At 33.8% G+C, this 21,663-nt stretch overlaps 2 protein-coding genes across 7 annotated transcripts; both read right to left on the bottom strand.

The window, feature by feature from the left end:
- Window positions 1–8: 8 nt before the first annotated feature.
- Window positions 9–6,997, bottom strand: LOC108209288 (uncharacterized). 5 transcript variants are annotated; one of them, XR_010288733.1, is made up of 6 exons: window positions 6,094–6,992; window positions 5,789–5,919; window positions 5,354–5,422; window positions 3,732–4,356; window positions 3,219–3,357; window positions 9–1,958 (listed from the first exon to the last, which is right to left on the bottom strand). XR_010288733.1 is itself a non-coding variant. In XM_064087063.1 (2 exons), exons 1-2 carry the CDS (start codon window positions 6,925–6,927, stop codon window positions 5,902–5,904), a joined length of 852 nt encoding a protein of 283 aa, XP_063943133.1. In that variant the 5' UTR covers window positions 6,928–6,992; the 3' UTR covers window positions 5,436–5,901. The 5 variants fall into 5 exon arrangements, 1 of the variants encoding a protein (XP_063943133.1); XR_010288734.1 differs by lacking the exons at window positions 9–1,958; window positions 3,219–3,357 and having other exon boundaries at window positions 3,662–3,828; window positions 4,096–4,356; window positions 5,789–6,996; XR_010288735.1 differs by lacking the exons at window positions 9–1,958; window positions 3,219–3,357 and having other exon boundaries at window positions 3,662–3,825; window positions 4,096–4,356; window positions 5,789–6,996.
- Window positions 6,998–7,938: 941 nt separating this feature from the next.
- Window positions 7,939–14,366, bottom strand: LOC108205595 (N-acylphosphatidylethanolamine synthase). Of its 2 annotated transcripts, XR_010288732.1 has the most exons (6): window positions 14,072–14,366; window positions 12,205–12,332; window positions 11,326–11,411; window positions 9,769–9,906; window positions 8,976–9,043; window positions 8,458–8,597 (listed from the first exon to the last, which is right to left on the bottom strand). XR_010288732.1 is itself a non-coding variant. In XM_017375558.2 (5 exons), exons 1-5 carry the CDS (start codon window positions 14,278–14,280, stop codon window positions 8,307–8,309), a joined length of 852 nt encoding a protein of 283 aa, XP_017231047.1. In that variant the 5' UTR covers window positions 14,281–14,365; the 3' UTR covers window positions 7,939–8,306. The 2 variants fall into 2 exon arrangements, 1 of the variants encoding a protein (XP_017231047.1); XM_017375558.2 differs by lacking the exon at window positions 8,976–9,043 and having other exon boundaries at window positions 7,939–8,597; window positions 14,072–14,365.
- Between the last annotated feature and the right edge of the window lie 7,297 nt (window positions 14,367–21,663).

Here is a 21,663-nt window from a genome sequence, read left to right as displayed (position 1 = left end):
ATTAAGGTATTCAATTCATACCATGAACATTGTTAAAAGTAAAAGTAAATAAATTAATGTTGATTTAAAGAGAGAACATATATTGATATCATAACCTTATGAAAGTACTCTTGTCGTTCGGGAAGCTTTCAACTTCTTGAGGATGAGATCGAGAACACTGGTTCTCGGAAAGATTTATATATAGGAGAAGCCCTTTAACTGCATCTTAAAAAAGATATTACTTGATACTCAGACAACTGTATGTGCTATAAATCAGCTGATAAAATGACTGGTATAAATGGGTTTTAGTTTCTGTTAATAAAGAAAAATTGCCACAAAGGGAAATAAAAGAGAGTCACATAAAAGTTTAGATGAAACTTGCAATCCTTCTCCTTTAGTATTCATTTATGCAATCCTATATCTGCATATTATATCATCATGTAATTCTTATATTCTGCATGTTTTTTAAATTCTAAGCCTTACCTTTATTTTCAAATAAAGCCGAGACAAATTTGAAGCAAGTAGTTTAATTTATATTTCGGTGTCTCTTAGTATGGTCAGCTGTTTCTCATTGTTCTGTGTTGTTTTCAAGTTACATATGTTGGGCATTACAATCATTCTACTGAAGTTTTGAAATAACAATCATTCAAGTATTGAGGATGTAATCAAATCCTTGCAATTGAGTTAGTTATTTATTTCTTTCCTGCATTAGGAATAAATATACAAATACTTGGAAGCAATCGAAAAAGGTCAACACTATATTCCAGTCATCAGATACAACCAATGCAGCAGGCCAGATTATATACAGTTTTATTCAATTCTGGATTTCCTAAACGTCCGCAGAATAAACCTTTGGCAATTAAATACAAAAACCTTGTGACATGACATAGATATATTGACTGATATTCATGAACGAGTTTCAGAATCTACAATTTATGGTCATAAAATTGTTAAAAATAGCATACTTGCACCCTTGTAGTCCTAGTGAAAACCTATCTATAAGAAGGCTAAAAGTTCATTCTGAAATTCGGTGCTCAAACACATTGTGCTACTCCTATCCCTAGCATTTTAGCTTAGTATACAACCCCCTCTTTTGGTAACATGAGGTCGAGGTTGAAGCCTGAGTGGCAGCAGAGTCAAGTACGCGTGAGGGTTTAATTTCCTCATTATTGACCTTGCGGTGCTAATAAATTCTTGATCTAGCGACATCATACTGCATAAATTTCATGGTCACTCAACTAACATGGTTGCCCACTTATCTGTATTGGTTGAGAAATAAATTATCGTCCAACCGTTCAACTGTAGATATGCATCACTACAACTCTCTCCAATTCAGTGTTCAAGTCTACTTCAGATGTCATTTTCTTTTTGAATTAATCTTTGCTGTCATTCTCATTACACAAACTACATACAAGTAACATTCAACACTATCATGAAAATTTACGATATAAAATTCCAATTAGGCCACCAGCCAACATCTAAGGTAATAATGTGTAAAATCATGGCATATATAGTCAATTCAGATATCATCCATTCCAAAAAATGGCACTACTAAGTTGATGTTTATGCAAAACAAGAAGATGCTTGTTCTCTCCACTAATTTAACTCTGACATTTCTAGACACCCTACCATCCATAAAAATATCCAATTCAGGTTTTCGACAGGGGCCTTTTATGTTATCATTTTTCGGAACCCAGAACTTTAAGGATTGACACTAACTCTCTGCCAACAAGACAATTATCAACTTAATGGGGTATGTCAATTAATATTATTTGACTTTGATGATTTCCTGGAACAGATTAAAGACAAACGAACAAGTCTCCATTTTGCTGCTACTGTAATTTCTTCTGCAGAAAAATATTCAGTCACACTTATTACCTCCATTAAGCCAACCCTCAACCTTTTGTTACCATATTAGCCCTGGAATATTGCCAGCAATGTCTAGTGTTGAACAAAAGGATCTCAAATTCTCAACCATCCTGCATATCACAAACAAAAAACTTATACATTCTTAAACTTCAATTCACTACTATTCAATAAACTAATAATATCGATCAAGTAGAATTTTGGTCGGTTTTGACTCGGATATAAAAAAATACAGAAGATAATAAAAAAAATTGAAATCATGATGAGTCCAATAACTGTATAAAGTAATAATTCCAGAACTTAATATATCCATCGTATGACATTCAATTTTTTTTTTTTTAAGATATGAGTGCATAGTCATTAATGTATACTTTCCATCAGAATCAACATAATCCTGTAATAAAAAATTATATGTATATTTGTTGCATGTACATGAAAAGCCAAAGAACGATGGTTTAATAAACCATTACCGGCTTACGGCTCTTTGCATGTTGAAATGACGCGATGAAATTAGTGGAACTGGGAAGTGAAATAGAACGATGGTATGGTATTGAAGAAGCTACGCGACATTTGTGTGGGAATATATACTTACCATTGGAATTGTATCTGTAATGTATAGAATTGGGCCCATTGAGATTTATTGTGATAATACATCAGCGATCGCTACATACCATAACTCTTGCACCAGGACTTGTAGAAGATTTGGTGTGAAATTTATAACCATTAACGGTACTAATTTCATAAATCATTGTCAATGTCGCCTGTCCCGCAAGTATGGATCTAAAACATGGGCCATTGACATTATTGGAGGACAACATGAGTGGGTTCGGCTCCAAGTCCGGATAAAATCAGAACCGTAATCATATGTCATTATTATTCTTCGATTTTAAAAATCGAAAATCACAATCATCGGTTCAGATTTAAATTCGGTTTCGGTCTAAAAAATCTCGATTTTGTTATAATCGGCTCGATTTTGGTTACAAAACCGAAAAATATAAGAATGAAAAAATAATATACAAATGAGACAAATTGATTTTAGAGTATTTAAGCCTTTAGAGAGTTAAGCTTTTTTCCTTAGAAGCTTTTCTACAAATTGCACCTCAGTTTTATGGATAACAACGCTATGAACTTATCGAATGCAAGATAATATAATTTCCTTATGGAACCTGATCAAGCTTATATCCTAGGATGCAATGCATATCGTGTTGATAGAAACTATAAATCTATATGATTCTAAATTTTTTTTTAGCAGTGATTTAAAACAAATAGGATGTTTAAAGAAATAATTAATCAAACATATGTCAAACCACCAAAAAAGTGCTAGCCTAGTAGAAATAAATAAGTGCTAGGCCAGTAGAAATATAAATATGTACCAGGCCCTGGAGTATCGAAAAAATGGAGTAGTAACAAGCTCTTGTAACAAAAGATTCAACACTGCACCATGAATATTATCTACAATCTCATAATCATAAGAACAGTCCAGTGTTCATTACGAATGCAAATTAACACAACCTGCAAGCAGAAAATTCAGAAGGAACTCACTCTAGTCTCTTGATCAAGGAATAGCACAAATGAAAGATTACCAAGAAAAATGCTTTCATTTTATTCAAAATTATTTTTAAATTCATATAAATTATATATATAATATTTAATTATTTCAAATGTATTCATTTTTCAATTCATAAATTAAAATATTTTTAAATTTATAAGCTAAGCTAAACATGCAGAAAATAACTTATATAAAAATCTTATCTTTGAACAAACAAAAATAACCCTACTGTGAATTGGGACGTATGGAGATCCAGAGAAGTATATATGACAAGAGTTTTAGACAGTGTGTATAAAATATAACAAGAGTTTTACATTCCTGTGTACAACAAGAGCACCTGGCCAAGGATCAGCCGGGACGAATTAAAGCTCCGGACTTGTCCATGGCCTCCAGCCCCTGCTCTACATATGTATCAGACGAACGCCTAACCCCTGCTGTACATGAGTAATTTGATCTTAAATGGATAAGAGTTTTCTACAAGTGTATTCAGTACCGTTAAAAAGGCCAAATACACAATCTTTATTACAACAAGTATAGTTGGTGTACATTTTATCCACATGCCTGCTCTAGGAGAAGATATATGGGTTATGTCTTCATTTTTAATCCATGTAAAAGACTTTTCAATAAATGAACTTCAATCATAAAATTTTCAGGTTTACTTCAAGATCAAACTACAGGTCTAGACGAACTTGAAATGATACCTTTGGCTGGGAGAGGCATTTAACTGAGAGCAAAAAGTATTAATATCTTCAGGGTAAGACATGCGGAAAATGCCTTGTAAAGAGGGTTGGTCGGAGAAGGTGTTATGTACCCAGTTCCAGGTATGATGCCAGTATTCTGGCGTTTAATTTCCGGTGAAAAATCTTCAAGTGACTGTGCTACAGACTTCATCACTGACATCAGGGTGACAGAGAGGATATTGTGTTGGTTGACTAGTCTGAAACATCCCATTTTTCACCATCCTGCACAAGTTTAGATGATTGTGCTGGAAAATTTTGAAGGACTATGACGGAGATATTGCAGTTAATTACCATTTCAATATTTATTTTATACCCACGAAAGAAAACTTACTGAAGGCTCAGAACTACGTGATATTGATCAGATCAGTATTTGGTTATGATCTGTTCTTTTGCTTAGTACTAAACTACTAATCTGTTTTTTGCCTAGTATTAAACTACTAATCTGTTTTTTGCCTAGTATTAAACTACTAATCTGTTTTTTTGCCTAGTATTAAACTACTAATTTGTTTTTGGTTTGATATTTATATGCATTCATGGACGGCTATCAATTTCTGCACTCGGCTAAACATAACTTTTCTAAGATGGCACCAGCAAGGAGAGAACCGCCAGGCTAAGTACCATTAAAGTTAATCAACTGAATAATGATCACTAGTGGATATTGAACAAGACTATTCTTATCGTGCATTTAGTTGTTGGTGTTCAAAATAAGTTTACAGAACAAGTTTAATTAGCAATCTACATCTTTCATTCACATTACTCATTTTTAAATTTAGACTACTGTTCATGTCTTCTATTTTATGACATTGGCATTCAGCAGTTTTCAGTAAAGCTAGGAAAAATAATCGACGGAAAGTTATGTAAAAAAAGTGTAGCAATGAGGTTTTCATTGTTGTTGGGACAATTTATTTCAACAAGCCAGAGTAGCAATGAGGTTTTCAATTGTTGTTGGGACGTTTTATTCGACAAGCCTATCGGAAAGATCTTTAGAACCCTTGATTGCGCTTAATTTTAATTTCGGATCTCATGGAGAAATCACTAAATTCTTCAGCAAGTTGTAGGATTTAAATTTTCTTATGGTCATTATATATCATTTTTATTGAAAAGATACAAGAGGTGTGGAGAATTCATTTTTAGTCAACTGTGGAAGCTGAAGCAGAGAGGGTGCAGGATGGAATTTCTGAGATTATAAACCGGCAGAAGAAAAAAATGGAGAACTTACCACTTTGATGGAAATGGGCCGCGGCAAGAGGCAGCTGAAGAATATTTGCACACAAGCAGAAAAAAAGAACTGCAGAGAAAAGAATGAGGGAAGAAACATAAAGGACTTTGATTAGCATGTCAAAATATACATCGATTCTGTGTATTGATATGATATGTAACATAAGCTCCCAGATATGAGGATGCAAGAAATATCTAAGAGGAGATTTACAATATCCAAAACATATATTGCAATATAATCATTGTTAAAGATGCTGACTTGATGGAATTCTAGTTAAGTGAACATTCTGTGCTGTGGACTAAACTAAGAGCCCTAACGACCATGGCTGCTTTAGTTTGAAATCAAATGATGTACTCAAGCTTGGACTCTATGGCTTATTGCGTAACAGGGAAAATGATTGCTGCCAAAGTTGTATTGTGGTTAGAACTGAATTACCTGCCGTATTGGGAGCCCGAGGGCCTGCTTCTGGCCTTGTTAATGGTAAGGATTTGATCAATAACGCAAACAGGAGAAATACATACACTTCCTCAGTCAATTTTCATAAAGAATCATTTTATTGTTGTTCCCTACCATAAGTCCAGAACGCAGAACAATTATGAAAAAATTTAGAAGTTACGAGTTTACAGCCACAATGTACTGATAATATATACTCATTTTAAGTAGATGAACTTGAGCTACATTAACCATTTAGAAGCAAGTGCATCAACAACCCCATCAAAACTATCAAACCTTGTACTCACCACATCCACTCCCACCCCTAACCTCTCAGCTCCAGCAGCAGTAACCGGCCCATGAGCCGCCACAACCAACCTCCTCCACCGCCTCCTCAGCCTCCCCCAATCCAAACCCATCTCTTTTAACCCCTTCAAAAACCCCTCAACTTCCCCACTACTAGTAAACACTATTGCATCCAATCTATTCTCATCACCCCATTTAACAACATCCTCCGCACAATGTGGCCCTGCCCACCTCGTCTCGTAAGCATTCACTCTCACCACCACCCACCCTTTTTCTGCCAAATCTTTTAAAAACTCTGGAACCACGGGTGGCTCCTCCAAACCTATTACTGAAGGAACCGGACATAATATCTTCCGTCCGGTTCCCTCCCGAAGCGATTCCACCATCATACGTGGACTCGCTACGGGAGGTATCAAAATCCGGACTCTGTCCGGGTTTTCACATAATTTACTTATAAAAGAGGAGTCAAGAAGCTCAGAATCTTTACCAAGAGCTGAGATAATAAATGTATCACCATTTGGTGACAATGGGTGGCTTTGTGTTTGTGATAATGCCTGTGAGAAAGATGAGATACCCGTTCTTGAAGTGAAAGCTATGGCTGAGAATTGGTCTAATGGGGTTTTAGATTGAAATGACAAAAAGTGTTTGATGGGTTCAGGGGTGGGCTCAATAATGACTGTGGGGCACCACAGTGGGGTCCACCCTTTTTGGTGAATGATGGTGGAGAGTCTGGTGGCATAGTTTTCCGGGGTGGTGAAGGCTATTAGACGGTGCTGATCGGAAAATGGGTTCGGATTTCGAAGTTGCGTTGGTGGAGGAAGATTTAGATTTTGCATTTTATTTGTCGGTTGAATTATGTTTCACTTCAATTCGAGCCTTAGAGGCATACATACACAAGAAATATCATCTCAGACAAATTTATTTTTTTTTAGAGTTTGATTGCAATTGATATCCTTTTGGTTTCAGCATATTGCACATTTCACCTAATAGTTTTAGAAAATACACTTTGCAGCTCTAGATTTTTAACCCGTAGACACTTTGCACCTTTTTTTTTTTTTTGTTAATTTCTGCCGTTATCGATAACTTTTGCAGGGGCATTGTGGGAAATTTGATTATATTTAATTAAAATCAGACCTTTATTTAAATTTTTTGATCATCTAAACGATATTTTTCGGAAAAACTTAAAGAACGAAAGTTGTAGAGAATAAAAAGATCTTCTTAGAACTATAAGGTTCAAAATTTTTGTAGTTCTTTTTATAATTATTCTAAAAAAAATTCAAAAATTAGCAATATTGTAAAAATGAACAATCGTTTTTAAATAATTATTTAAATTTTGAACCTTATTGTTCTAAAAAGATCTTTTTATTCTCTACAACTTTCGTTCTTTAAGTTTTTCCGAAAAATATCGTTTAGATGGTCAAAAAATTTAAATAAAAGTCTGATGTTAATTAAATATAATTAAATTTCCCAAAATACCCCTGCAAAATATCTACCAATTTGATTACTCTAGAAAAAGATTTCACTTGGATTTGCTGGTCCCCCTGCACAACAAACTCATCCTTCCTCAGTTGCTCGGATGCTCCTGTTTCTTTTCCTATAAGAGCATCTCCAACCATCTAAAGCTCTTGGCTAAAAGGTGAGTTGGCATACTTAAAATAAAAAAATTTAGCCAACAGCTCTAAAAACTCAACTCCAACCATGCTCAGCTGTTGTCTATAAATTTAGCCAACCTCCTATGGATGGCTAAATTTGTCGAACCTCTACAGGTCTGTAAGCAAATCTGTAGGAAGATTATACATCATTTATTACCATATTGAACTGATATATTCTATTTTAACAATTTAAAATATTAATAACATACTATTTTTAAATTATAGCCAACCAATATAGCCAGTACCATTGAAGTAAAATGTCTTACAGGTTCAGCAAATTTTACATAATGTCTTACAGGTCCAATTTAGCCAACGATTATAGCCAACGCCGTTGGAGTCTTGGAGATGCTCTAAAGACTCTTGCTCTTTTCCGAAAATTATATATTTGAAATATCTGAAAAATTCTTATAATATTTGAATTTTAAATTTTGACCAAAACTTAAATAAGATATGACAAGCTAAGGCACTGCAAAACGTCCCCTTTTTTGTACTTTGCTGCCGGATATTCTCTAAAACTCTAATGCATCTGGCCATATCTGAATATAATCAGCCTGACTCGAATCTTAAGCCTTCAATTCGGAATTAGATTTACTCAAACTTCTTAATCTCTCCATGACTGTTCTAATTTGATCAGCGATTGTGGTGTACAAATGTCTTTGTGCCGGCTCATCAAGTCCATCGGCAGTGGATGGCCAGCCTATAAGCGGCAAAGAAGTATCTCTAGACAAGGAGATAGCCATCTCTTTCATATTGGGAATGTCAAACTCAACCGGGTCGCCCACAATGATTTCCACCCTTTTGTTACAAAGTGGGAAAGGTGGTCTTCTCCCAAAAAGATAATCCTCAGGCATTACCTACGAATTTTCAGGCCAAAGAATAAGATTCACTATACGGAATTAAATTATAACAAAAATTTCAAACGCAAAGACCCCACTGAATATATTCAAATTATTCAGACAGAACTTAAGTTAACAAAGTTTTTCCATGTTACAATGTCAAGGGAGTAATGGCGGTCTCTTTACAAATACCAATTACTCAGTCAACCAAGTCACCACCAACTACATGCAATGTGTAATGTGTTATAGATTGCCTGCCTTTTATTTAATTATTATTTCTATCAATAGTCACCAAATATTAGATGCCAACTGTCAGCTTGTAATTTTTGGGAATGACTATTAATACGAATTGACGGAGAAAGAACATATAAAGATAATGCCTGCATCAATAGCTACCTTCCAGAGTATGATGGATGCTTTGTACTAGGTGAGCTGCAGACTGACAGACTCGCTGACTTCTATTTCTGAAATTTAAAAAAGAGCAGTGGCACAAGAATATTGCATTTGGTGTTACTGACAATGAATTTTGGTAGGGGTTCTCTAAGAGATAATTCTTCATTTACAAGAAATACAGAGACTAGAAACTACATGCAATGCTATTCTTTGAGTTTTGATACTACTTCACGAGAATGTAAACTATGGGGATGAATGATAGTTTGCAGAGGGTGAGACACAACCAAAATATTCTTAAAATTACGCTATGCGAGTTGCTGCACCGAATTTCGCCAGGAAAAAAGTTAAGCAGCAAGGGATCCTCTTACATTATCTATATGGGAACCCTGAATCAGTGCTGCTTATAATGAGGAAGGTTGTGATGAACTACTGTTCTAGAAACATTCATGTGCTAGACTTGTAGTTTCAATTCACAGTATTATTTACCAGATAGTGTTAAATTTCTTTATCTTCTCGTAGAGAAACAAGATTACTTGATGAAAAAATGAAGAAAGAGAAAATTTTTGTGAGATGTAGACATGTAGTACAGATGGAGATAGTTTGTGTCATATAGTGGTTTAAGGCAAAGAATTTATTAAGGAGTTGAGACGTTAGGGCTAGATGACTGAAGCATAGTTAGCCTGGAACTTATAGCACTCCTTGTATACATGCATCTATGTCTAGAGAGAATAAACAGTGCCTGTCTAACAAATTATAGGTGTCAATATAGTACAGCAGTTACAATGCAAAATATTACCTTCTCAAAACCACGATGAACGATTGGCAAAACTATAGGAGTAACAGGGGAGCGCGCTATTAGACTGGCAGTACCCCACTTTAATCTTCTAATTGGTGCATCTTCTTGAGATACTTTCCCCTCCGGAAATGTATGCAACTGCTCATACAGAAGATAAAGAGACTTCAGAGTTAAGATTAAAGATGACAACTTTTAAAACAGGTTTAAAAAATTAAAATATCACGTGAACAAAGGATCTTTTCGTTCTGGAGGGGGTTATTTAAGAAGTTACATGCACCAGAAAATATTATTAGAGGCTGGAGGCAAAGCTTAGTTTTTACTAATCTATTACCGATAATTTTAATTTAACCTAATCATTAATTGCTAAGAGCTCATATGAGTTATTGATACCTTTTTTACACTTGTGTACTGATATTGATTGTAAAATGTCAATGGTCTGCAGGACAATTCCTGCGCTCCGACTATCTGGATAGGAAATTCTCTTAATAGGGCAGTTCAAGGACAATCATTCAACGAGTAACACAACTTTCAGTTCAACAGTCGCCTAAAAGTAGTTTATGTATTTTAAAATTGACAGAGAAAATGATGCTAAGAAAGGCAACAATAAGAATTTCTAGTTAACAATTCATGGAGAACTTATGAGTTGATGCCCTGTGTTGCCTCTAGTCATCTCTACTACATAACGATATATATAATGCACAACTATTCCCCAGACTGGTCTCATGATACTGATTCTTGCTTGTATAAGTATAGTTTTAGGCTTCTAATTTTGTACTTTATACAGTAATTGCATGAGTTAAGTTCTATGGATTCCCCATTTATTGGAGTCCTTTGGGTCCATTTATATTTTATAAATAAAATATCTTTAAAACATGTTATCTTGCAAAACATGTTTCACAAATATCATTACTTCAATAAAATCTTACAAATCTCATAAATTTACAAGTACAATATGTATGTATTGCAACATGAACATGTATGTTCTGCGAACTAAGCATGTTTTATAAAATAATATATTTTACAATGTTCTACTTGTAAAATATATGAGATCTGCAAGATTTTCAATAAAATAGTGATGTTTGTAGAACATCATTCGAAAAAATAATATGTTTTATAATATTTTAAGCTATATTTTAATTGCAGAACATATGTGGACTCCAAGACTCCCATGAAATGGGGACTCCATAGAACTTGACTCGTAGCAAGTTGCATTATATATATATATATATATATATATATATATATGATTTCCTCCAAAAAATATATAAAAATATTGAAAGTTCGGGAATATCTGTATAACTTTTACAAGTTGTCGATGCACGGTAAGAACGAGCAGTACTTTAAAACAGTCGAATAGATCATCCGTGAAGAATCATATAATTGCATGGCTTATAAAAGATAATCATATTAGAAGTAATAATGACTAAGACTAACGCTTCACAAAAAGATATGAAAGGGTGAGGGGCGGCATCTTAAACAGTCTTAATTTGCCAAAAAGATGAAGACACTTCCAAACTCAGGGAGCATATCACTAAGGTGAAAGGTGAAGTAAAATACCCATTCTCCATCACTTAACCGATCAAGAGCTTCATTCATATGTTCCTGATATATTCCACCACCTCTTGTTATGGGTATGCATTTCCCTGGAGAATTATTAGTTCAGGAATATATTTAATACAAAAGCAAGCTTTACTTGTAGAGCCAATTCAATAAAATGGGAATGATCAGATTTACTGAAAAGGTTGGCTGTGACTCTTCCACATACACAACCATGAATAAACATATCCATATGTATGACTTTAAACCATGGTTATCAAGACACCTGAAATCCCTTGAAAAGACTAGTCAACAAGTCGCCCGACTAGTCATATACATATATTTAGTAGATTTAATATATAATATAACTAAACACAGTAATTTCACAATTTTAATCAAAGGTTATTGAATAGCTAAGTTCAAATTAAGTATATTACAACATAATAAAATCGAAATATTAAACTTGTTCAGGCACATAAAGACACAAGTGACGATGAAAATCAAGAAAAAGTCATCTATCTCAATATTAAGTTCCACTCCATCTCTTGTGTATTTTCATAGGTTGGAACAGACAATGCCACAATGGTACACCACAATTAAAATTATTAAAGCGCCAAGTTGGGCATCGAAATTAAACTACATGAAGAAACTATTAAACTTGAAAATCGATTATTTAATGCCCAAAATAATACAGTTTTCTAAAAAAACACAAAAACTTTCAGGCTACTGCTAAAAATGTTATGTGGTTCTACAGCTATGAGGTTGCAGTATGAACAAATTAATCTCACATATATTCAAGTCCTATAAAAGATAAAAAAAATAAGAACATACAAAAATTTCGCAAAGATATGTAGAAGAAATTTATTAAAAAATCCACAATCGTAAAACAAATTTACACACCAAGTCTGAAAAAATAAGACAGCACCGTATTTTTGAAACATATGTCTTCGGCAGCTAGTGCCCACCGTGCTAAACTTGCATCACTTGTGGGAAAACCTTTAAATCCCCACATAACAGGATCATCTAACCTGCAATGCAATATAATAATAAACAACAAAACTCATGTAAATTTTTTTTTTTTTTGAAAAGCAAGTTGACATTAAAATTAAAACCATCTCGGTTTAGGGTTTAGGGTTTAAATACGATAGTGTTACATACATATCAAGATTAAATTTAAATACGATAGTGTTACATACATATCAAGATTAAACAATATAAGAGGACCCACTGAAAGAGGTTTTCACACTACCAGGTACTTAAATGGTTTATCAAAATAACATCATCATCCTAATGGCACTTTCCGCTTCTGTTAGTTCTATACTTCTATCCTATAAACATTAAATTTTACTCCCTCCATCCCTTTGGATTGTTAACGTTTTTAGAGAGGGTTCGGCACGCATTTTAAGGCTGCAATATAGTATAGCTTCATTAATTATTTAGACTTTTTTTTTCTTCTGGATAAAAATTTAAAGTTCAAACATTTACAAAAATAAGTTATGGAACTATATTTTATGTATGTCTTAAAATGCGTGTCAAGCAATGTAAAAGAAGTGTTAACAATCCAAAGGGACGGAGGGAGTAATAAATATGCATCACTCTCAGTACCTTACTTATCCGTTCGAATTATCATTGTTGACTAATGTTTTCAAAAACAAAACTATTTCTTACTTAATTTAACGAAAAAAGTGAATTTAGCAGTACCAATTGAATCTACCATCACAGGTGAATTGAATCTTGTTTTACACGAATGTACTAATAGTATTTTTCAGTCGTGGTAGGTCTGCTTTTCAGAGTAGGTTGTACTAGTATTATCAAGTTACTACATCATTGTGTACATCTTTTTAAATATATGTTAGCAGTACTACTTGGTTTTTACTTTAGAGTAAGGGTAAAAATTTCAGAAACTATTCAATTAAAACTATAAGAGTAATTATTCCAGCAAAAATATATATACTTTGCAGCCTCTAAATACATATTCATAACAGATACAGAACTCAATCTCAAAGCAAAGGCAGCACTAAACTAGGCTAAGTTTAATTTCAATTGGAGTTAGTGATATGATGGAGCTAGGAATATGCAAGGCAAGTCGAATGTTTTAAAAAGGGTTAATTTGGAAGGGAAAAAAAGACTTGAGCTTTCTACAACCATTGCTTTCCTCATAAATTGCAACCAGCACTAATCCATCGTGTAAAAGAGATAGGAAGCTATCAATGTCGCCAGGTCATGTAGTAGACAAGAGTTCTCTATGATAAACAAACAGAGCAATGGATCAATGGTATTTGTAGTGGTTTAATTCTTAGTGGAACCTATTCACATTAAGGTAAGTCATGGGGTCGTGAATCTTGATTCATCAAATTGCATTTGGTAAGGGGAAATTAGGGAAATGATGAAACTAGACGAAACTGCAAATAATGGATCTTGGTAAACAAATGGTCAATTCTCGAAAAGATTTAATTAAGTCATTGTTACTTCAAATTATAAGATGGACTATACTCCTACCCACCGACCCATTGTCACCAGATTGATCATTAACATACAAACCAAAGATGTATTTAACTATAAGCATTTACATTCCTATATAGAAACAGAAACAACCACTGAAAAAAATCTATTAAGAGAGAGAGAGATAGAGGGGAGAGAGGGAGAGGGAGAGAGAGAGGGGGGAGAGGGAGAGGGGGGAGAGAGCGAGAGAGAGAGAGAGAGAGAGAGAGAGAGAGAGAGAGGGAGGGAGAGAGAGAGAGAGAGAGAGGGAGGGAGAGAGGTTAACGTGGACATGTGATTGCTGACAGTAATGAGGGGAACTCCGGGAGGGCGAGAACGAAGGAGACGCAAGAGGGTATGAGAATTGTGAACATTGGTGTGGTTGAGTAAAGTGGCTACTGTTTTTGCAAACAAACCAACACCACCGATCACTAATTTTCTGGGCACTCCTTTCAGGTGGTTAGCGGACGCAGCCCACTCCATATGCCCACCCATAACCACCGCTACCGTCGTCTCCGTTTACCTCGTTAGTCTATATTTTTCTGCAGCACCATGATATTTGCCGACAACTGTATTATTTTATACTCCTTTTCGTTTATCTTTATACTCTCGGACTCCTATAAAATACATAATTTTATAAAAAAAAAAAAAAATTCAATCTTACTTTTCCTTAAATAATAATTTAAATAACAAATTTTTATTTAGGAAAGAAATTTTAGAAAAGTATTACGAGTATTCCATAATCGTTAGTTCTAATTTATTTTTTTATTTTAATTATTACATCTTGATGGTTTATTTATATGTAATAAATTAATAAAAGAGGTCAGCGAAATATATTATTAAAACTGAAAAGTGAATTTCATCTATATATTTTCAATTTATTAATATTATCAAAGAAAATTCACTACAATTCTGAAGTGCAAATTATTATTTTTTAAACTTTTTATATTAATATATTTTATTAACATTTCAATTAACAAAAAATTAATTAAATGAATATTTTTTTAAAAAATCAATTAAATAAATATTTTTGTTATTTGATTCAAACTTACTAAAAGTCAAAATGATATATAAAAAATAGAAAGTACCACATTCTTAGCAGATTATAATAGTTTTCTAAAATAAAACATTATTTTACGCCAATTCAGTTAATCATATTAGTTACTTAAAATATTAAATATAGTACTTAATTAATATTATAAATATATTCTTTTTTTAGTAGAAAATCAATTAAAAGTCATACGGCATCGAAAAAATTGTCGCGTCGAACAAAAATAAAACAGAAACAATCACTAATTAATCTATTTTTCATGAAATCACGCGATTTTTTGTTGAAGATGAGATATATACAAGTACCCTCTTCTCCACATTCTGTTGGAGTTAATCCTCTTTGACCTATCAACCATAGTTGCAATCCCTTTAATAAATTTTATTATTAAATCAAAGATCATACTCTTACGAACAAATTAAGGAGAGAAAAATCAAAACTCTCACCAAGGACAGAAACAACTCGCTCTCACCAAGGAGTGACTACACCAAACCAAAATAATAACTAATGATAAATAAATCTTAGATCTAGAGTGGAACCACAAAAACAAGAGAAATCGGACTGAAAATTCACCCGCTTGAAACAGATAAGAAAGACGGCGAAATCTCCGATGGTTGTAGATCTAAGAATTCTCCCGATAATAGATCCGGAGCAGAACCACGAAAATAAGAGAATTCGGACTGAAAACCACCTGCTTGAAATAAAGACAACGAAATCTCCGATGATTTTAGATCTAGGTTCCCGAGAAGAAGTGTTATTCAAAAACTAAGAAGAAAACAACGTAATTAACTGATTTGGGGTTTTCTACCGGTGAAAACCGATGGAAGCCCCGGGCGGCTATGATAAGAAAGGCAAGAGAGAATTAGGGTTAGGAGAAAGGCCAAAGTTTTTCCTTTGTAAATATATTCTTATTTGTCTCGTGGAATCTAGTAAGGATTCGGTTTTAAGGGTACCTCCCATGTGGTTAGTTAAAATTGTCGGTTAAATTAGATCTGTATGATATAATGTAAAATTTGTTGGTTAAAATTTGTTAACCCTGTAAGACATTATACTTCGACGGTATTAGCTATATTGGTTGGCTAAAATTTAAAAATAGTATGTTGTAATATTTATATTATTATAAAAAAATATATTAATTCAATATAGTAATAAATGATGTGTAATTTTTTACATATTTCTTACAGGTTCGGCAAATATAGTCATCCATAAGAAGTTAGCTAAACTTATAAATAAGGAGTGAGCAGTGGCGGAAGGGGGTGGGGGCATGAGGTGCAGGTGCCCCCCCCCCCCCTCCCCACTTAAAAAAAAATTAAATTCATGTAGGGCCCACATATTTTACTATACTAAAATAAAAATTATTCTATTTTGCCCCAAACAGCTAGACTCTGCTTTTACTCTTCATTACTTTCCTCTTTTAAATTTTTCATGTAGGTTACAGAATTCTTTTCTGTAGTAGCTTAAGTTAAATTTATATATATTTTGTACTCTTATGTTAAAATTTTGAAAAATGCCCTCTTGAATAATATCTCCTGGCTCCGCCACTGGGAGTGAGGATGGTTGAAGTGTGATATTTTCAAGACATTGACTATATTTTTTATTTTTGGTATGTCAACTCAATTTTTAAATAAAGATTTTTAATTGTTGGAGTTGTTCTAAGTGTTGATGACATTTAGGATAATGTTTTTAGTGAATACTTTCTGTTGTGCACATTATCTTGATGGTTGATTCGAGGAAACATGTTAATGTGAAACTAGATTTGTGGCGTGCAACATTGGAGGTAAATGAATTATGTGTGACCTATTTCAGAATTACGTATTGTTGTTTTAATTTTAAATCACCTGCATTGCTAAGTATTAGGTCTAGCATTCTTTCCATTTTGTTAATTTTGCCTCGACACAAGTTTCAAACTTATGTTTTGAATCAGTATTCAATTTTAGCATTCTTTTGCACTTAACCGTTGTAAAGTGTCATAATTCATGTGTGCTAATCTAGTATGTCATAAATTAGGAGACTCAAGCAAGTAAGCCCAAGAATTTTCTCAAAAAAGTAAGCCTAAGAATTTTTCATTTCATTATTGTCCTTAACAGTCATTATGTTAGGTCCTGGAAGGATCGTAGAAGGGGGGTTGAATACAATCGTCACTAAAAATAATCGCGGCGGAATAATCTGATTGGAGTTTAACTTGTTAATCAGATTTTAATTAATTAATATAACAATGTGAAAGTCGTTATATAATTAATATGGTTCGTTTTAATGTCCACTAGTTCATAGAATAAATTTGACAGGAAGTATTCTAACTTAGCGGTATAAAACAACCGAGTGATCAAAGCACAGAGAACTATGGATTTAACGAATAGCAAGTTTAGCACAACTTGAAAGCTTTACGATACTTTGAACAAGAACAAATGAAGGGGGGGAAGGCCATATTTATAGGCAAATCCCATGAACAAGGCAAGACAACTAAAGACAAGACAATGCAAAGCTTGCTAAGACAATTTTACAAGGGGCAAGACAATCAGAATGGTTGTCTATAGCTTAGCAAGACATTACAAAATAAGGTAAGACAATCCTATGGAAGGTAAGACAATCTAAACCAAGGTAAGACAATCTTTATGGAAGGAAAGACAATCTAAGCCAAGGTAAGACAATCTTTATGGAAGGAAAGACAATCTAAGCCAAGGTAAGACAATCTTTATGGAAGGAAAGACAATCTAAGCCAAGGTAAGACAATCTTTATGGAAGGAAAGACAATCTAAGCCAAGGTAAGACAATCTTTATGGAAGGAAAGACAATCCAAGTCAAGGTAAGACAATCCTTTGAGAAGGAAAGACAATCTAAGCCAAGGTAAGACAATCCTTTGAGAAGGAAAGACAATCTTAGCCAAGGTAAGACAATCTCAATCCAAGGTGTAAGACAATCAATTGGGAAGGTACATAATCATTTGGCTTGTCTTGGAAGCTAAGGATTAGACAATCTTTGGGAAGGTAAGACAATCTATTTGATTGACTTGGAGTTCTAAATGTATATAACAATTCATTTTCTTTTATATAATTAACCAATTAATATTCACTTAATTATATTAATGCATAAATTCATAAATTATATTAATTCGAGATAGAATTAATTTAATAAATAAATTACACATCCAATATAATTATTTTGAGAAGTGAAATAATTAATTAGATAATCATAGTAACCCTTTCCTTCTGCAGTAGAGTCTTCAGTCTTCTTTAAACAATTCCGATCTTTGTCTTGATTGAACGACCACCTTCATTTGACACATAATATTTAATTTGAATAAGCTGATACACAAATGTACTGTCTGGTTCATCTGTAACTAGCTGAATTAAATATTCCTTGTCAATTAAACAATTAAGCTGTGGCTTGTTCGTCGATTCTTTGTCTTCTGAGTTCTTCTTCATTTGTAGACACAATATGGAATCTTCTGAATAAATAAAGTATTTAAACTTTATACCTTCTGATCTTCTGGACGTGCTACAAAAGATTATTTGTACACTGAGGCTTGAACATATTAATGAACTTCTCCCAGTGGTTCATAGCAGCATCCTGAAATTCTTCTCACATAAAATCTTCAATAAATCATTTGACGTTCTTCGTACGGATTCCGATTAGCAGCACTTGCTATTTACTTGCTTTCTTATCAGAGTTGAGTTGATACCTCTTAATTACAAATAGGCTTAACATATGCCTTTCACATTCCATTGAGTTTAAAAATCCCATCAGTCATGTAACCCTTGCCTATAAACATAGCAGTCTTAGAATATGTAACATTATCTAACTCTATTCTGTAAAAAAAACGTTATCTAACTCTATTACAATACGGAAATCATGTTTACTCAACAAAGAGCGAGAAACTAAATTCTTGCAAATCAAATGTACATAAAGTATATTCTTCAAAGTCATAATCTTCATAACCATCGTGTCTTTTCCTTCAATGGCAGCAAATACTAAATTCCCCATTTAAAGTTCTCACAAACATCGGAAGCTTTAAAATTTGAGAAAGTGGCCCTGATGCTTCAGTATCAATACGCCATTTTTTGGGATTAGAGCCAACCAAGCTCACTTTAGAGACCCTAGCACATAGGGCTATGTTAGTCATACCCTTAGAGATATCGGCCATCATGTTTGCTTCCTTCTTCCTTTTCGGCTTTTTAGACTTCTTGCATTCATGAGACTTATGACCCACCTTGTCATAATTGTATCGGGGAACCTAGTAAGGAGGGGATAGATGTTTGTATTGAGTTCTTTGTCCAAAGGATAATTTCAAGTATCTAAGTTCCATTATTCACAAAGGGAATTTATATGATGACATCACTCGTCATATTAAGTCAAGCTGGTTAAAGTGGAGAGCGGCTATAGGGGTATCATGTAGTAAGACTCCATTGAAATTAAAAGAAAAATTCTATCGTTAGCAGTTCGGTCAGCTTTGTTTTATGGGTCGGAATGTTGGGTAATAAAGATGGCCCAAGAACAAAGATTGGAGGTAGCAGTAATGAGGATGTCAAGATAGATTTGTGAACGCGCTATGTCTGATAAATTGTCATTCGGTTTCTTCCGTAATCAATTACGTGTTGCCTCTATTTCAGATAAAATAAGAGAAGGCGGATCATAGTAGTTTGGTCATGTCCAAAGAAGAATAATGTCTGCCCCTAGGAGAAAGGTTGAGAGTATGGTGATTTAGGGTCGAGGAGGAGGAGGAGGATGGGATGAGCTACTTACAACAAATATGAGGAATTTGAGCCTTGAAGGAGACATGGTACGAGATAGGATCGCGTGGAGGTTCCGTATTAGATTGAGGGATTAAACTATGAGAAAGGTTGAGAGTATATGGTGTTTTAGGGTCGAGGAGGGGGGGATGCCAAGAAGGACTTGGGATGAGCTACTTACAACAAATATGAGGAATTTGAGCTTTGAAGGAGACATGGTACTAGATAGGAGCGCGTGGAGGTTCCGTATTAGGTTGAGCGATTAAAATACTAGATGTGTAAGTTGGTTGTGTTATTTGGAGTCTAGTATACTCTTACTATGTGTTATGGATTGTCCCTAATGTACATGATTGTTAAGATGATTTTGTTAATGATAATTGTTGTTGTTAATGGATAATACTATTAACGTTTTTAATAAGTAAATAATTGTAAAAATTTTACAAAAATTCAGGTAAAAATTATCTCAGGTACACACAATGTGTGTGTGTGCGCGCGCGCGCTATTGGGGTTAATTATCAAATGGATCACTTATTCCACCCCAATGTATCATCCACATCACTGTGAAATTTTTGGTCTCACATAAACCACTCAACAGACTAATGGTTTCATGCCGTTAAATCAAATTAAAAAAGACGTTAAAGTTAACTTTTTCTGTTAAATTCAGGTGACACGGCGCTTACGTGGATTGCAGGAATAAAATAAGTTTAAACTGAACAAAAAACTAAAAAAAATTCCTACAAATCATGTATAATGAATTCCTGAGGTATAGCCTTGTTCCAGGTTATGTCAGATGGCCTCCATTTATAATTCTAGAAGAGGTTATTCCTACAAGTCCCGTCCGGCAAAAAGAAGCTGTTATTTTTGAAGATGAAGAGGATTTAGAAGAGGATGAGGATTCTGAGCAAGGTGATCAACCATCGCAGCAACCAAGGAGGAGTGTCAAATATAAAAAATGTGACAAAAGATTTTACATTAATAAAGCTAGAAAGTAGTATTAAGCGTTTAGTTCACGTACAGGTCTAAAACCCCGAATACACTACACAAACTTATGCTTACTGGGGAATGAAGTGATGTTTACTGGGGAATGAAGTAAAGTGGAATATACACTCAGCACAAGTAGCCGTTACTTTTCCAACTCAGCTGCTCCCGTTAGTTTTTTAATTTAATTTAACGGAATGCGACCATCAGTGTGTTGAGTGATTTAAGTGAGACCAAAAATTTCGCAGTGAAGCGTATGATACATTGGGCTAGAATAAGTGATCTATTTAAACCCAATGCTATTGTAATTGTTTCATGTATTTGTGTATTGACAATGTAGAGCATCTCGTTTTATCATACAAATTGTCAATCGGTGTTTTTCTCCAAGTTTCTTGGTATAAAAGTTGTTTTATTTTCTCGATTAGAGTCATTATTTGTACTTCCTCGTGATTGTAAGCCTTCATTGATTAAGGGAAAATGACTTCACATCAAAGCCATCATTAGTATATTGTCAGATATAATTACTGGTGGGTGAATTAGCAACAGGGGTAAGTATCACGTGAAGTGAATCGTGAGCTCTATCATGTCTTGATCACTTTTAAATTATATGATCAGTTGATGTGTTTATGCATATTTGTTAGAGCATCTCCAACGGTGTTGTGTATAATCGTTGCTTAAATTAGATCTGTAAGACATTATGTAAAATTTGCTGAACATGTAAGACATTTTGCTTCAATGGTACTGGCTATATTGGTTGGCTATAATTTAAAAATAGTATGTTATTAATATTTTAAATTGTTAAAATAGAATATATTAGTTCAATATGGTAATAAATGATGTACAATCTTCCTACAGATTTTCTTACAGACCTATAGAGGTTCGACAAATTTAGCCATCCATAGGAGGTTGGTTAAATTTATAGACAACAGCTGAGCATGGTTGGTTAAATTTATAGACAACAGCTGAGCATGGTTGGAGTTGAGTTTTTGGAGCTGTTGACTAAATTTTTTTATTTTAAGTATGTCAACTCACCTTTTAGCCAAGGGTTTTAGATGGTTGGAGATGCTCTTATGTATCTTGTTTTATTCATATTATAATTCACACTCTTTATATATTTGCACACAT

Source organism: Daucus carota, chromosome 2 (genome assembly GCF_001625215.2).
Source record: "Daucus carota subsp. sativus chromosome 2, DH1 v3.0, whole genome shotgun sequence".
Lineage (NCBI taxonomy): Eukaryota > Viridiplantae > Streptophyta > Magnoliopsida > Apiales > Apiaceae > Daucus > Daucus carota.
The sequence above is the reverse complement of the archived record's forward strand: the minus strand, read 5'-3'. Positions and strand labels throughout refer to the sequence as shown.

Coding starts and splice junctions, on each gene's coding strand:
- LOC108205595 (XM_017375558.2), bottom strand. CDS start 14,280: ATGGGTGGGCATATGGAGTGGGCTGCGTCCGCTAACCACCTGAAAGGA. Junction 12,333..14,071: donor GTCAGCAATCACATGTCCAC/GTTAACCTCTCT, acceptor ATTGCATTGCAG/GTTAGATGATCCTGTTATGT. Junction 9,907..11,325: donor GGTTAAGTGATGGAGAATGG/GTATTTTACTTC, acceptor CTGTATGAGCAG/TTGCATACATTTCCGGAGGG.
- LOC108209288 (XM_064087063.1), bottom strand. CDS start 6,927: ATGCAAAATCTAAATCTTCCTCCACCAACGCAACTTCGAAATCCGAAC.